This window comes from Sciurus carolinensis, chromosome 3, assembly GCF_902686445.1.
Source record: "Sciurus carolinensis chromosome 3, mSciCar1.2, whole genome shotgun sequence".
Taxonomy (NCBI): domain Eukaryota; kingdom Metazoa; phylum Chordata; class Mammalia; order Rodentia; family Sciuridae; genus Sciurus; species Sciurus carolinensis.
In genome coordinates, this window is record NC_062215.1 from 145018902 (window position 1) to 145036444 (window position 17543).

The window sequence follows — 17543 nt, forward strand, 5'->3', positions numbered from 1 at the left end:
AAAAATGAAAAGGGTTGGGAGCCAAGCATGGTGGTGTGCATCTGTAATCTCAGTGATTCTGGAGGCTGAGCTAGGAGGATTGCAATTTTTTTTTTTTTTTTTTTTTTTTTTTGGTACTGGGGATCGAACTCAGGGCCTTGCGCTTGCGAGACAAGCGCTCTACCAGCTGAGCTATCTCCCCAGCCCCAGGAGGATTGCAATTTTGAGGCCCTAAGAAACTTACTGAGACCCTGTCTAAAAATAAAAAAGGAGTGGGGAGCTAGGGATGTAGCTCAGTGGTAAAGGGCCCCTGGGGTCAATCCCTAGTACCAAAAAAAGAAAAAGGGGGCATTGGGGATGTAGCTCAATGGTAGAGATCTTTTGGTTCAATCACTATTACCACCTCCCAAATTGCTGGGATTATAGGTGTGTTCCACCAGGCGTGGTTTGCTTGTCAGTATTTAAAACAACTTTCCTTGGATATAATTAATATACCATATAACTAACCATTTAAAGTGTACAATTCTGTGGTTCTATTAAGCCTCAACTTAACCTAATTTTAGAATTTTTTTTATTGACCCTAAAAGAAACCCCATCCCCCTTAGCAGTCATCTTCATTCTTCTCTGCCTTCCTCTTCTCTCCAACCCTTAGTAATTTATAATCTAGTTTCCTATAGATTTGCTTAATCTAGATATTTTATATAAATGGAATCTAGTATATGCACAGTTATATTTACATTGTCTGTATTCTATATTCTTATGAAAATTCTGGATTTTCAATTTTGATCCCAGTTCCAGTTCTGATACTCTGTCTCCAATTAAGTTGACTTGGAAGGGTTACCTCCTTTTTTTGAGTTAACTGATGATTTGAAACTTAGTTTTCTTTTTAGTTTATAACCCAAAAGTTGAACCACAACTGCAGTTTTGTATTCAAAAATGGAATATATTTGAAACTGAATTTGTCACATAGTACAATATTTTAATTAACCATAAGAACTTCTTTGTTTATAGTATATTCAACAGAACATAAGGGCAGATTGCTCCAATATTGACAAAATTCTTGAACCTCCTGAAGGCCAAGATGAAGGTGTGTGGAAGTATGAACATTTAAGGTAGGTTCTTACGATATATAAAAAAGCAATAATGTGGGCTGGGGTTGTGGCTCAGTGGTTGAGCACTTGCCTAGCATGTGTGAAGCTTTGGGTTTGATTCTTAGCATTGCATATAAATAAATAAGTAAAATGAAGGTCTGTTGACAAAATAAATAAATAAAAAAAGAACAACCGAAAAACAATAATTCTAATATAAGTATCCTTTAGTACCTACTAATGATAATCATGAATCAGATAAAATTTACCTCTGATAGATCAAAAAGCCACATTCTAAAACTTTTGTGTCTTGATTGTTAAAAGGTCCTTCAGCTTTATTGTTCACTAATTGTTTCCCTGTGGAGTAATGCTACAAAGTCACTTGTTTTGAAAGGCCGTTGCAGATTTGCCTGTGCATGTTTCTATATTTATGGATTTGGGGCTCACTATCTTTTTACATTGTTTTTCTTAATTGCGTCTCTTAACCACAAAGGCGTTATTTCCATTTTAACACTCATGAATAACTTTATTTCTTTATAGAGGATCAACTCTAGGTCTTAATCTAGGCTTGATATCTGATGAATTATCTATGAACTGTGCAAACTTCCATTCTTCCCTTTGGTAAATAGAGATTGATTTTATTCCTAAATTAAGGAGTTTTTGTGCTTTTTTTGTATCCTTTGAATGAGATTATTGTTGACCAGTAAATAGGTAGAGTTAACTTTATTATTATTTTTTGTACCAGGGATTGAGCCTAGGGGGTACAGTTACCACTGAGCTAAGTCCCCAACCCTTTTAATTTTTATTTTGAGACAGGATCTTAGTTGCTTAAGACCTTGATAAGTTGCTGAGGCTGGCCTCGAATTTGTAATCCTCCTTTCTCAGCCTCCTGAATTGCTGGGATTACAGACATGAGCCACCACGCCCAGTTTAGAGTTAACTTTATAAGCAGCTGCATCCCAAAGTTAGTAGATGTTTCCTAAAGTTGTAAACTTCTCAGTGCAAATTAGAGCTGAGATGAGTTGACAGATTAAATATAGAGAATGCAGTGTACATTCAACAGCATAATATATTCTCAACTTGTAGACAGGACACTTTTTTAAAATTTTTGATGCTGTCTACTTGCTAAGATATGTATGTCTTGATGTGTCTTATAACAGTTTAGCAATTTTAGGATGCTAATACTTTATGTGCTTTGCCAGTTTCTTAGACAAATCACTTGAATATTTTATTTTTATGTATAACTTATTTTTGTGGGGCTGGGGATCGAACCCAGGGCCTCACACATTATTCCTTTTTTTTTTTTAAAGATAAGATCTCACTGTGTTGCATAGACTGATCATGAACTTAAACTTTCTTTATTGGGTGCTGGGAATTGAACCCAAGGCCTTGCATATATTAAACATACATCCCTACATCCCCAATTCCCATTGAATATGTTTGTTGACTACAAACCTAATTCTAAAAAGTGAGGTCCGATTTCACCATACAGGGTTTTATTTCAGCTCGAAGAAAACATTTTTTTCCCTATTTAACCTCTACTGGGAGATATGCATTATATAAAACATATAAAAGTCTTTGTAAAATTTTATTCTGTTTGTCCTTGTGCTATTATATTTACTTTTGTTATTTTTTTTTCTATTAGCCACTTTTTGGGGGGGGTGGATTTATATATTGTAGTCATATATGTATTCTTTGGTTTCTTTGTCATGTTGTATGTCATTATAGTTGACCAAGAAGAGTTCCATGAGTAGCCTTTTGGGGTTTTTTTTGCATGTACTTGATGTTATTGATTTGCAGTTATTAATTAATGAAATTAATTATAATATGATGTTAGTTTGAGTTGGATCATGACTTTATTCAAATCTCCCATTAGCTCATTCTGAATCTTTGTAATTAGGAAAAGGTACTTCTTTAAATGGCATTCAATTTTATGCCACGATGTGTGACTTGGTACCTGAGATCTTGGACAAAATTTCTGTCCTAGCCTGTCTCTTCAGCTGTGCAGTTGAATGTATTACCCTGTATTAGGTTAATTTAAAGCTGTTAGATTTGTACTGTTTGCCAGATTATATCTGCAACACTTCAAAATAGTTAATTTTACTGTTGACTATAAGAAGGTTGGATTAGGTAAGACACTTGCTTATCACAACTGTTTATTACAATTTAGTGGGAAACAACTCAAAAACCCGTAACATGCAGCCTACTGATAAAAGGGAAGTAGAGGGTGATGGGTTATTCAGAAGTAGTGTTATCTTTGTAATCTAAGAAAAACATTTTAGGCATCTGGAAAGGAAATTATAGACAACTGAAAATTTGACTCTTGTCTTTTTGTTTTCTTCTATTATTCTATTCTTCTATTATGCCTAAAATAAACATATAAAGAATGTAGTTTTTCTTTTAATAAATTTAGTTCATATATGCCCCCCCTTCTTCTTTTTCTTTGGAGATCCCTTTCATCTTTTAATTTCTTAGGTTTTTAGTTTTGCATTTGGGGGAAACCAAAGTTTGGTTTGGTTTGTTTATTTTTTTTTGGTACATGGAATTTAACACAGGGGCACTCTACCGCTGAACCATCTCTCCATCCCTTTTAAATTTTTATTTTTTATTTTTTTTTAATTTATTATTTTTTTTGCGGTACTGGGGATCGAACTCAGGGCCTTGTGCTTGCGAGGCAGGCACTCCACCAGCTGAGCTATCTCCCCAGCCCTAAATTTTTATTTTTTATTTTGAGACAGGGTCTCACTAAGTTGCTGAGGGTCTTGCTAAGTAACTCAGATTGACCTCAAACTTGCAATCCTCCTACCTCAGTCTCCCAAGTCACTGGGATTACAGGCACATGCCACTATACCTGGTAGAACCAAAGTATTTTAATGTGTTTGCTGGGGAAACAGTTTTGATTTTCAACCTTGATATGGTACACTAAATATTACTAGATAGTATTTTTAGAGGGAACACATTCAATAGCTTGACAACTATAAAATTATTTTTATGACATAGAGGATTGTCTTACATCCAGTGCCTATCTAAAACTGTCTTGTAATTTCCTACTTTCTTCATTTATTAAAAATTATTTATTGAGCACTTACTGTATTTCAGTCATTGTATAGGCTTTATAATTGTTAGTTTGTTTTAGAAGAAAAGTATATCACCCAAAAATTGCCAAAGGGCTAGGAGTATGATTTAGTAGTAGAGCACTTGCCTAGCATACACAAGCCCTGGGTTAACTTCCAGAAGTGGGGAAAAAAAACTGGGCACATCTATTAAGTAACAAAAGCGTTTTAGAAAATTGTGTTTGATATGATCCCAATATATTTTAATGTGTACATAGAAAACAAACTTGCATGTGAACAGTAGTTTACTTTTGGGAGAAAGTAGTAGAATTATAGATAATTTAGATTTTCTACATTATATATTTGATAATATTTGACTTGTTTTTTGTTTTAGTTTTATGGTGCTGGGAATAGAACCCAGAGCCTCATACTTGCTAGACAAGGAAGTGCTCTTCCACTGATGTACATCAGCCCTGAAGGTTTTAAAGGAGTGTATTATTTATAGTGAGAACAAAATTTTGAAAATACATATAAGTGTAGAACATTTAGTCTATCAAAAAAAGTCTAGTCTTCTGTTTCTCTTTATGTGTGAATATATACACATACTTTTTTAGACAACTGCAATATTACTGTAAAAATACATTTATCTTTTGTATGTATATATGCCAATATTTTATTTACTCAATTGTTAATTACTTGAAATATTTAAAAAAATTTTCTCATATTCTATGAATATCTTTGTAATCTATATCTGCCTGCAGTTCTAATTATTTCATTACAGTAGAAGAATGACAGTTTAAAAGTATACAATTTCTAAGACTCTGATTAAATATTTTCACATTACCTTCTAGAAAAATAATATCAATTTCTAGTATATAAGAGAGTATATAAGAGAGTGATCAGCCTACTGAACTCTACTATTTGGGTCATTGCTTTTTGGATTTTAATGTATAAATCTTTGGAAGAAACGTGTCATTCTCAGTTCTGGTGGAGTTAGTAATAGTGATCAGGAAGGAAGAGTGATACTGATGAGATTCTCTTTCTACAGTTAATTTTCTAAAAATAGCTGGAGCCAGGCATGGTGGTATGTGCCTGTAAGGGAGGTTGAGGTGGGAGGATTGCTTGAGCCCACAAGTTTAAGATCAATCTGGGAAATATAGCAAGATCCTGGCTCAAAAAGAAAAAGAAAGAAAGACAAAAAAGACAAAAAAAAAAAAAAAAAAAACCTGTGGAGAATAAATGTGATTTTTCATTTATATATTTGCATTTTCAGGCAATTCTGCCTTGAACTAAATGGACTTGCTGTCAAACTTCAGGTAATATTTTTTGTAAGTTAAAGCTGTAATTGAAAGTTCTTGCTATTTTTCTGCTTTTGTAACTTAATGTGATTACAAAAACTTACCCAAATTTTCTAATAATTTTTCTTGTATTTTACATGGAAATATAGTAACCCAAATGATAATCATTTTCATCATTATTTTACATATTAAGAAATACAATTATTTTTAACAGAGCGAATGCCATCCAGATACTTGTACTCAAATGACAGCAACTGAACAATGGATTTTTCTTTGTGCAGCTCATAAAACTCCAAAAGAGGTAAGGATTTATGAAATAGAATCACTAATAATTATCATAACTTAAATCTCTTCAAGACATTGGTAGGCAGATTTTTAGAATTTTCAGTTTACTGTTTGTTTTGCCACTTGGTTTAGAAAGTCTTACTGCAAGGTTGTTATCACAGTGTTTTTAGAATTTCTTATGATTAGCATCATTTTTCGTACTTGGACAATTATATGCACTAGAATTAACTTTCTGATTAACTGACATACCACAGAATAATATCTTTTATACTAAGTAATAGTTGAGATATACTTGTTTAGGTTTTTGTTGTCATAATTTCTTTTGATATGAAGAACTATTGATTACTTATTAATGCCTAGTCTTTTAAGTAGAAATGTTAGACTTTTGAGACTTTTAATATTTATGTTGTTTTTATTCTCACTCAGTTTTTGTCAGGGTTAAAGTGAACAATAGCAATTGTTTATCATACTTTCTTATTTTAAATAATTCCTTTTTATCATCTGATGTCCAGTATGTTTTCACTTTTCCTTGCTTGTTTCAGAAATGTCCTTTATAGCTGATTTGTTTAAACTATGCATTGTGTTTCCCATGATCTGCTTTTTTTAAAAAATCTATAATAATTAGTTTTTACTTGACATTCATTAAGGATATTGGTCTAGGCCAGTTCTGTAGAGTTATAGATCTTCAAATAGACATTATATTGAGAGATCTCTAAAGCTAAAGACAAGTGATGTTCTAGTTGCAAAATCAGTATTTGGTGTTCTTTTGTTTAAAAAAGGATAAATTCCCAGAATAAGGAGTATGTGGTACCTGTGTAAGCAAATGGTAATTATCTGGAAGACCAATTTCATTCAGGATTACATTTTTTGTGTTAGTAAATTGAAGTAACATGAAGCTTATACATCAGTTTATATCTGGGAAAATCCACATAACTGTTTCATCGATAATTCACTGAAGTTGCCTAGCTAATATAGTGATTGATATGATAATCACCATTAAGAAACTGTTTTATGTCAGTTTTTCATTTCTGGAGAGTGAGATTTTTTTTTTTTTTTTTTTTTTTGGCAGTGCTGGGGATCAAACCCAGGACCTTGTGCTTGCAAGGCAAGCACTCTACCAACTGAGCTATCTCCCCAGCCCAGTTTTTCATTTCTGTAACCAAACTACCTGACACGAACAACTTAAAGGAGGAAAGATTTATTTTGGCTAATGGTTTAAGAACTATCAGTCCATGTTGAGCTGGCTGTAATACTTTGGGCTTGAGGTGAGGCAGATCATGGTAGAAAGGCAAGACTGAGGAAAGCTGCTCAGCTCATGACAACTGGAAAGCAGAAGGGAGGTAATGACCAGGAAATAAATACCCTTCCAGGGCATGCCCCTAGTAACCATTTTTCTCCAACCATGTCCCAGTGTCTACAATTTTCATCGCCTTCCAGTAGTCCATTCAGCTATTAATGGATTAATCATTAATAAGGTCAGAGCCTTCATGATCTAGTCACCTCCTAAAAGCCCCACCTCTAAGCATTGCTGCACTGGGGACCAAACCTTCAACATATGAGACTGTGAGGAACATTCTAGTTCCAAACGATAACAGAAACTAAATCAAGAAGGTCAATTTCATTTTGCCAAAAAATAAAGTTGCACTTTTCTCACTTTAGGTTAGAGATGCTTTTCAGTTTGTGATACATTGTGTCTTAAATATACTGTCATTCTCACATCTACTATTTTCCCATTAATATGAAATGTAAGCTGGAATAATCATTACCATTAGTACCTATAATGAATTCTTAAATTGGAACATTGTTTGCTGAGTTCAAGCTCCACTGAACTGCGCATATGTCAAGGAAGGATGATAGTGGTGTTTCCAAGTGATAGTTTATGAAATGATGTTACTGTTAAAAATATAAACAAAAAGCCGGGCATGGGCTGGAGTTGTGGCTCAGTGGTAGAGCACTTGCCTCAGCACCACATAAAAATAAGTACATAAAATAAAGGTATTGTGTCCATCTACAACTAAAAATATTTTAAAAAGGAAAAAAAAAAAAAAAAAAAAAAAGAGCCAGACATGGTGACACACACCCATAATCCTAGAGATGTGGGAGTCTGAGCAAGAGGATCGCCGATTCAAAGCCAGCCTCAGCAATTTAGCAAGGCCCTAAGCAGTTTAGCAAGTAAGCACCCTTGGGTTCAATCCCCAGTATACTTTCTGAACTCTTTTGAAGTAATTGTGCATAATCAAGAAACTATAGGAACTGACAGACCAGTAGGTGGTAAAATTGCCTTTAATTCGATACAGGGTCTCACTGAGTTGCTAAGGCTGACCTCAAACTTTCAAGTCTCCTACCTTAACTATCCAAATTGCTGAGATTATAAGCATGCACCTCAACACTCAGAGGGATTTTTTTTTTTTGTACTAGGTATTGAACCAAGGTGTGCCTTACCACAGAGCTACATCCTCCACCTTTTATTTTTTATTTTTAAATTTTTTTGAAGGGTAGTATAGAACTACCTTTATTTAAAAATACATTTAAAAAAAAAAAAAACGGTATCAGTACTTAGCATTTAGGTACTAATAACAAGTTGGTTACATAGGGCCTCTCAGGAACTTAATTCTCCATCTGAGATGACATAGGCCAAAGCTTCCCAAATGGCTGCTTCAAATGTTTCAAAGTCACACTTGGCCACCCAGTATGTTGACCCTGAGTTTGGTAGTCTCAACAGAAGAGGAAAGAAGTAAATTGAATTCTATGATGCCAGTACAAAAATTCAATGAAAACCCTAAGGCAGTAGTAGTGTAACTCCATAAAATACAACTGTATCTTTAAATACACACTGCTTCAGGCCAATGAGACAGCAATTTATTTGAGTATTTTATGGTAGGGGAGAAGGCTGAGTGTTGATGTGAAATCCCTGATATTAGTAACGGGGGTGGTAGACTTTGCCAGCAGAGGAGAAGGTAGCAGGTAGGCTAGCTACATCACTTCACAAGAAGAGTTTGAATCCTCACCAGAAGGGGTGCCATCCTCTTTCAGTTCATACTTCCCATGTCCAACAACATGAACGCTGAGCCTTTTACTTCCCAGTCCTCTGTGAGTCTTGAACCAGTTAACCAAGAAAGGGTCTCATTCAATGAGTAGTACCTCCCTAAGCTGCTAAGTTTGGCCTCAAATTTGCAGTCCTTCTGCCTCAATATCCTGAGTTACTTGGATTACAGGCGTGCACCACCACACCCGACTAACCCTCCCCCTTTTTTAGATGTTTATATATTTGTCATGATACCATATTGAGCTATCTTTAGTAGTTATTAATTTGCATTTCTAAATATCAGTTTCAGTACCTGAAAAATAATTCAAGTTACTAAGTTAAGCTAGAATCATTATTATTCCTTTCTCTAGTTGTTTTCCTTCTGGTCTACTCTTGGCTCATTCCTAGTCTTCCTTTTCCCTATTTCCTGTCTGTCCTCAAGGAAATTACTTTATAGTTTTATTTTTCTCTTAATAAGTTTACTGATTCTCCACGAGTTGATATATTTGTTTTTGATAAATGGAATAGAATAAGACAGATTTGTTAAAATTTAAAGATATTTTAAATTTTTATATTAAAATTCAAAAGAGATTCAAGGAGAAAGTTTTTCAGAGATTTTCTAGATTGACAGTAGCATCCCAGGGGGATAATAAAAGATGTTTTCCAGGATGTAGGAAGGCAGTGTTCCCTGGAAATAATTCGTGAAGGGAAGGGGACTTTGGGACACTTAGTAAAGAATAAACCGTAGGGTAGCAATCAGTGTATCTGGGATGTTTGGGGAGACCATTTTCCTAACTATATGATTTTGCATAAGTTCCTGACCATTCATTTGACGTCAAATGTATAAAGGGCTGGATTAGTTAATCAGGGATGCTTTTCACTTGATTTTTTGTTTTTGTTTTTGCATTGCTAGGGATCAAACCCAGGGTCTTGCAAAAACTAGGCAAGCACTTTACCACTGAGTTACATCCCCAGCCATCTTCCCACCCCTAAACATTGTTTTCTTCTAGGTTCAGTGTTTAGGGTGAAATTGGGAGACTGGTTAATGTATCTTCTAGAAGCCTGATATTATGGTTCTTGTGAATAATTAAGCTTTATTTATTAATGTAACATTGTATTTTATGATCATTTTGAAATTGTAAAGGACTTTTTTCCTTAGAATATACTCAAGTCTTTGGAGTAAGTTATCTAGATAATAATTATACCTAATTTAAGAAAGAGAGATTTTTGTTGATGCATTTTTAAATCTTTTCTTTTCTAGTGCCCTGCTATAGACTATACTAGACACACACTTGATGGTGCTGCATGTCTTCTGAATAGCAATAAATATTTTCCCAGCAGGTAAACAGAACTTTAAACATGATATAAAACTTTGTGAGTTTACTTTAAAAGATTGATGTTTTAAAACTAAAATTAGTTTATAGTTTTTTTTTTTTTTTTTTTCAAGCTGTGTTTATTTGGTTTTGGATTTTTGTGAGTTTGTTGTTTTTGTTTTTGTTTTGGTGGTACTGGCAATTGAACCCAGAACCTAGGCAAGTTAGTCTAGTGCTCTACCTTGAACTCTACATCCTCAGTCCAACTACTGTGATATATTTGACTGCTCTTATTATTCAAGTTGTGAAGTTAGGGTTGAGCTTAAATAGCAGGACTTGTTTCCCAAAGTTCATAGACCAATTTAGTTAAGATTAGTCACTGCCACTGTGCATCATTCCCCAGGCATCTCCCTCTCATACTCTAGAGTTGAGATATTTACATGCTTGCTCACTTGAATTTCTGATAGTCAGCCTCTCTTTATATTCCTAAGTTGGAATGCTTGTTTTTGGTAGGATTCCTTTTCTCTCCTATAGTTTTTTGTTTGTTTGTTTGCCTATAGATAAAAAATGTGGGGAAAAACCATGTATGCATTGTACTATTGGTGAGGTTTGTGATTGGTCTTTTATTTTTTTAAAGATATTTATTACTAACTGGGTACAGCAGTGCATGCCTGTAATCTCAGCTACTTACAAGGCTAAGGCAGGAAGATTGGCCAGCCTGGACAACCTGGGGAGACTTCTCTCAAAATAAATTTTAAAAAAGGGATAAGAATGTAGCTCAGTGGTTAGAACACTTGCCTCCCATGTGTGAGGCCCTGGATTCAATACCCAGTATTGTAAAAAAAAAAAAAAGATATTTGTTCCTGGGTGATTGGACTTGAGAATTTTTTTTCCATAAATATGATTTGGTCTGAAAGCTCATACAAATATTTTTTAAAACAAACAAAAGTGATTTTACCCCTGTATCCTGTACATATACATTTTTAAAAAGAATATCAGAAATAGACATATTTTGATTTCTCAAAAAATCCAGTTCTATAGAATAAAGCAATAATTCCTCTTAGTTGTAATCACCTCTACTGGACAGAGTATTAATAACTGTAAAACATTTTATTAAGTTTTGAGTTGTCAGAGATTCATTTTAACTGTATTAAGCTTTAACAGAGTTTCGGAACTATAATACTGAATTTAACTTAAGTACTATGGTTAAGTAGAAAGAGCACTGGCCCAGGAGTGAGGAATGGGAGGGTTACAGGTCTGCTCCTGGCACTTATTAGAACTATTATCTTAGATTAGTCGCCTATTTACTAGGTTTAGATTTCCTCACTTGTAAATTGAGAAGATTGTGTTATATTGTCCTACCATTTTATCTAGCTCTATGAATCTGTGATTTTGTTTCTGTTTTTAGGGTTAGCATAAAAGAATCATCTGTAGCAAAACTAGGATCAGTATGCCGTAGAATTTACAGAATATTTTCACATGCTTATTTTCATCACCGGCAAATATTTGATGAATATGAAGTAAGTGTATTTCATTAATTATCCTAATGCATTTTTATCAGAATGATAGTAAAATATGTTGATATTCTAGTTTTTTCATTTTGGATAATAAAATAACTTCTTTTCCTTTCTTTCTACAGAATGAAACATTTTTATGTCATCGATTTACTAAATTTGTGATGAAATATAATTTGATGTCGAAGGATAACCTGATTGTACCAATTTTAGAAGAGGAAGTTCAGAATTCAGTTTCTGGGGAAAGTGAAGCATGAAGGGAATCATATAGAAAAATGTACTGATCACATAATTAATGTTAATTATGTACTGTATATATATATATCATTTTAGACACATCAATCATGTATCAACATTATAGCTTTTTTGTTTAGTATAGGTTTTTGTATGCTGTGTGTTGCCTTTTAAAATGGGAAATACTTTTTAAGTTATTCATGAGCTGTATATTCACCAGTGTGGCACTCATGGTTTTTAAATAAGATTAGTATTATCTGTTTATAATGCTTGTTAATAAAAGAATTTACAGTTTGGTAAGATTGCTGCTAAACAATCATTGGATCACAATCCTCATCAAATAAACCTATCTATAAAAATGAGTGAGCTTGAGGTTTCAACAAGCCATTTACTAAAGAGATAGTACTGTTTTCCTTTGGTTTTACTCCTGAGTTTAGATATTTTAAAAATCTGTAGAACATAGTTTCATCTTAACTATTAACTTTTTGAAAATTAGATAAAAGTGTTTTAAAATTCTGTTTATAGTTTTTGATATACATATGACTATTATCCAAATAAAAGAGCAAATAAGGGATTAGTAATACTTAAATAAGCTTACTTTGCTACATAAAGTATCTAGGCCAGTATAGTTGGAAAGGTTTCATCTTTTTTGCAATAGCAGATTATTAAATGTGTGATGATGATAATGATGTCACGAAAATGATGTTCCCACTGGAAACCTGCCCTTTCTCCCCCTTCTCATATCCCTTAATCCTCTCCCCAAACCACTTTAGCTTAGAAGTTTTTTCACCAGACTATGATTTAGTTGTTGCTTATTCCTATTTATATTTGTATTAATTGCTTACAGATTATACCTCATACTAGCAATTACATTACACTACAGGAAAACTATTGGCATAGGCTCTTGCTTATCTGTGTTTTGGAAAATTGTTCTAACTACTTAGAAAACAGTCTTAAGATAGTTTGACTTTTCCTGTTAGTGATATTAATCTTTTCTTCTGATCCTAACAGCATTAAATAGAGATGAAGAAATACTATAGTATTTATTTTATGCCCCCTTCCCCAAAAGTTTATGTTGAATTATTTACACAGGTGAGGTTATTTGCAGTAAATCACAGGTTCCAATGGTGATGATGCATGGTCATGTTTTGAGACTTTGTTATAATTCATTGTCTTTAGAATTCAAGTGTAGGTTTAACAATCTTTAAATCTGTTGAATAGGGTTTTTCGTAAAGTGCTGGAGGTCTTATTGCCAAACTGGTTGTAACGAGTCACTAAGATAGGGTAATAAATTGTACGTGTAGTGAAGAAAATACTGAAAGCCATCTCTTGACCGAACTTGACAAACCTGAGAAACTTTTTTTTCATTTAAAGGAGTTATTTTGAAGTGAAGATGAAAATGTATTCATCTTGATTTTTTTTTTTTTCAAATTTGAGGAAATGGATTATACTGTATTACAGGCAAGTGTGTATAGAAAAGGGTGGGAAATAGTAGCATATTGAGAGTGTGTTTGTGTAGTTTATGCTTTTCCAAACCTGCCTGTCTTGACTTTGAACAGTACTATCCCAGCAGCCACAGTCGTTACTGTACCACAAACCACAACTATCTTTCAAGAGGCTTTATGTTCGCAGTGAAAGGAATGTTGACTTTGAAATTATGCATTTATATTAATGTCACTACAAACCAACGGGAATAGTAATTTTTAAACAAACTTGCTAAATATTGAGAGACTAAACTAAGTTAATAAATTATATGTAGCACTGTAGCTGTTCTCTAGATGGTGTCTCACAATGGATTTCTGTTGCTTGAATATTTTCTTAGTGAACATTTGAACTAAGGTAGTGACTGGGATTGGTGATTTTGGCTAAATATTTTGAATCTGTGGCTTAGTGTTAACAGGGAAATAAAATACCATTTTTTTTCCTAACTCATTCCATCCTCCCTGTACTGTGTGTTTGGAATTGATCCTTTAAAAAAAAAAAAAAAAAAAAAAAAATCTCCAAAAGAAAACCTCAGTTTGTAGTCTTGCTTTTGTATTTTGTATTCATATTGACATCTTACTAATCCTCATTATACTGTGAAATTAATTGATTATACTAGTTAAGACCTAAATGAAATAGTTTTTGGTTTTCCTTAATACTGTTTACAGAATTTTGAAAATGCACATGTACATAAGTGGTGTTTTTAAGAAAAGGATTATTGAACCTATGCTGGCAAACCATTGATAAATAAAGTGTTCTGAGAAGAGGAAAAATGGGGAATTCACAGTTCTGTGTGATAAGGAAGTTAAGCTTTACTTTTTGTTTTAATTAGGTAAGTCCAAAAGTTAGAATTAGACTTTCTTTCCATATTGTTTTAATTACCTTATATAAGTCCAAAATTTAAAATTAGACTTTCTTTCTATAAAAATATAGTCAACTCACTTTTTTTCTCCTATTATTTCTGAGAAAGTAACTGACTTCTAATCACTTACGTTCCTCTAAGTCTTATAGTTTTTTTGTGTGTGTCATTTCCTTTTCTATGACTTGAGGTGTCAAATTTACATTTTTAGAAGTTTCTCAGGGTTGTTTTTTGTTGTTGTTGTTGTTTTTTTTTTTTTTTGCTATGCTGAGGATTGAACCCAGGGACACTTAACCACTGAGATAATTTTTTTGTAGTGAGATGAGATCTCCCTAAGTCACTTAGGGCTTCACACAGTTTTGAACTTATGATCCTCTTGCCTCAGGCTTCCTAAGTCACTGGGATTATAGGTGTGCACCACCACACTCAGCCTAATTAAATTCTTTTTTTTTTTTTTTTTTTTTTTTTTGTGGTGCTGAGGATTGAACCCAGGGCCTGGTGCATGCGAGGCAAGCACTCTACCAAACTGAGCTCTCCCCAGCCCATGGTTAATTTTTTTTAGTAGTATTATTATTTTATTCATTTAGTTGTAGATGGACACAATACCTTTTTTTTTTTTTTAACATGGTGCTGACGATCAAACCCAGTGCCTCACACATGTCAGGTAAGTGCTCTACCACTGAGCTACAACCCCAGCCTGGTTAAATTCTTAATGACCACATTTTTTTACTACCAGAATAAAATTAGAAACCATGATTGCATTATTAGTAAGGATAGTGTTATGGTTAAAAACACATTTACTGATTGTCAGAGTCATTGTAGTAGAACTAATTTTTTTCCATGATACTTTGCCCTATTCTCTATATGTTGCCATCTTGTTTTAGGACTTATTTTAATTTTATTTCTGCAATTATAGAATTACTATTCAAGAATACTTCTTGAATGTACTAAAGTTTTTTTTTTTTTCTATAGTTCTTCCATGCTAAGCAAATGTTTTAGTAAAAGTAATTGATTTTCACTTTTCTTGAAGCATCTAATTTTTCTTCCATGTTTGTTGATTTTTAAAAATTTCTTTAAGGGTATTAAATAATTATTTGGAATTTTTTCTGATAATGGCATCAGATACTTTTGTGACTGGTTTTTCCTTTTATTATTTTTAGTTATACAAGACAGTAGAATGTATTTTGGCAAGTTATACATACATACATATGTATTATTCTAATCAGGATTCTGTGCATCTAATTGTTAATGAAACAGAAAGCACGATGTATTTGTACAACACATTTAGCAGTTTGAGATGGCCAAAACATTCACATCTGTTTCCTGAAAAAATAATGCATTATTACTCTCTGGCACACTACAAAACTGGAAAACTACTGTGAGTCCACTAGGTGTTAGATGACTCATCTGGCAAGTCGAGGAGCCTCACTCTTCATTTGTATGATTTGTTTTCTGCCATTGATTTTTTTTTTTTATAATACACAAAACTTCATACCAAGTATGAGAACCTAAATTTTCATAGTAATCTGACTTTCTCAAAGATAAATATATTGACATTCAGAATATATATCCATGAAGATATTATTATTTATTGTTTCCCATGATTGTCAAAATTGTTACACCAACATTCAAAACTAGTAAGATGTTCATTTTTTAGTGAAATAAGGATTTTGTCTGGAGCTGGATTTCTATAAACCTTGGTAAGTTCAATTTGTAATTCCATAAATAATGTGTTTACCACTTTGGGTGGACCTCATGAGAGCTATCTGTACCTTGTGTAACAGTTAAAATTTTTCCCTCCAAAATGGTAATTTTGGGGACTGGGAGTGTAACTCAGTGGTATTGTGATTGGCTAGCATGCTTAAGGCTCTGGGTTCAATCCCCAGCACCAAAAAAGTTATGGTTTACATTGTAGACTGTAGTATTATCTCTGTATGTGTGTGAGAGAGATGTCAAAGTAAAATGCTCATACGCTACAATGCATTATGTGAAATTTCTTTTTTTCTTTCTTCCTTTTTTTTTTCTTTTTTTGGTACCAGGGATTGAACCCAGGGGCACTTAACCACTGAGCCATATCGCCAGCCCCCTTTTCATGTTTTATTTTGAGACAGGGCCTTGTTAAGTTGCTGAGGCTAACACAATTCACGATCCTCCTCTTGAGTTGCTGGAATTACAGCTGTGTGCCACCATGCCTGGCTGTAAAATTTTCTACATCCCTCTAAGTATTTGTTTATTTTAAGTATTTTTGGTTTTCCTTAGTATCAATGTCTAGAAGAAAGTTGTGTTTTTTTTTTTTTTCAAAGAGGATAAATAGGATTCTTTCTGTGTATTTTCCCCAACCTCTCTCAGAGACAAATTGAAGGATGTAGATAAAAGGGAACCCCATCTGAGGGAATAGTGGGTGTAGTCATTATTGCACTAGCAAATGAGATGATCCTTTACTCAATTCCAGTAATTCCAGTAGGTTAAATCCCTACTTACCTTTCCCAAATGGTACCATTATGCTCTTAAAACTAGAAAGGGGAGGAAGGGAGAATATATAGATGCATGTATACATATATAGAGAAATTATACTTGATTTCGATAATACTTAAACCACTTTTAAAATCTTTGGTGCTTCTATGGAAATAAAGATTAGCTTAAAAAAATCTTTGGTGCTTTTGGCTTTGTAACATTTTAAACAAATGGGTTTCTTGGGTTCTGATGTTGAGATACCATGTCAGTGATTGTATTTGTTTCCTGTGGCTGCTGTAGTCAATTATAACAAACTTGGTGGCTTAAAACAATATAAATTTATTCTCATTTCTTGAGGTCAGAGCTCAAAATCAGTTACATTGGGCTATAATCACATTTCTGGTTCCTTCTAGAGGCTCCAGGGGTGAATCCTTTCCTTCTTTTCTTCCAGTTGTTGGTGGCCTTCTAGCATTCTTGGACTTTTGGCTGCATCATTCTAGTCTCTACTTCCATTATCTCCTTGCTTTCTTGTGCAGTGGGATCTCCCTCCACTTATGAGCACACTTGTGATCACATCCTTGTGGCCACCTGAATCCAGGTTAGTCTCCCAACCTCAAAATAATTTTTTTTTTCATTGTGGTGCTGGGGATCAAACCCAGGGCTTTCTGCAAGCTAGGCAAGAGCTCTACTACTGAGCCACATTGCCCTCAAAATTCTTAATCACATTTGCAAAGTCTCCTGCCATATGAAGTGACATTCACAGGTTACGGGGATATAGGGACTTTTGTTCAGCCTGCCACAACAGTTCTTTCAAATTCATATTGTTACTTTCAAAAAGTTCTCAGTTCTATGGACTTAAGTTTTACTCTGATAGTGCGATTTTTTATTTCCTGCATATAATCCCTTTCTTCATGCCTCTTCCCAATTACACATTTTAAGTCTCTGAAAAGGTTGAATTA

The 17543-nt window shown here is 33.7% G+C and overlaps 1 protein-coding gene across 2 annotated transcripts in view; it reads left to right on the forward strand.

The window, feature by feature from the left end:
- Positions 1-13835, forward strand: part of Hspe1 (heat shock protein family E (Hsp10) member 1) — a 34733-nt gene extending 20898 nt beyond the window's left edge. For both annotated transcript variants that reach the window (XM_047544115.1, XM_047544113.1), the window contains 6 exons: positions 991-1091; positions 5394-5436; positions 5633-5719; positions 9990-10069; positions 11450-11561; positions 11681-13835. In XM_047544115.1, the coding sequence (XP_047400071.1) occupies positions 991-1091; positions 5394-5436; positions 5633-5719; positions 9990-10069; positions 11450-11561; positions 11681-11812 (555 nt within the window). In that variant the 3' untranslated portion in view covers positions 11813-13835. The remainder of the gene's footprint in view (positions 1-990; positions 1092-5393; positions 5437-5632; positions 5720-9989; positions 10070-11449; positions 11562-11680) is intronic.
- The last annotated feature ends 3708 nt before the right edge of the window (positions 13836-17543 follow it).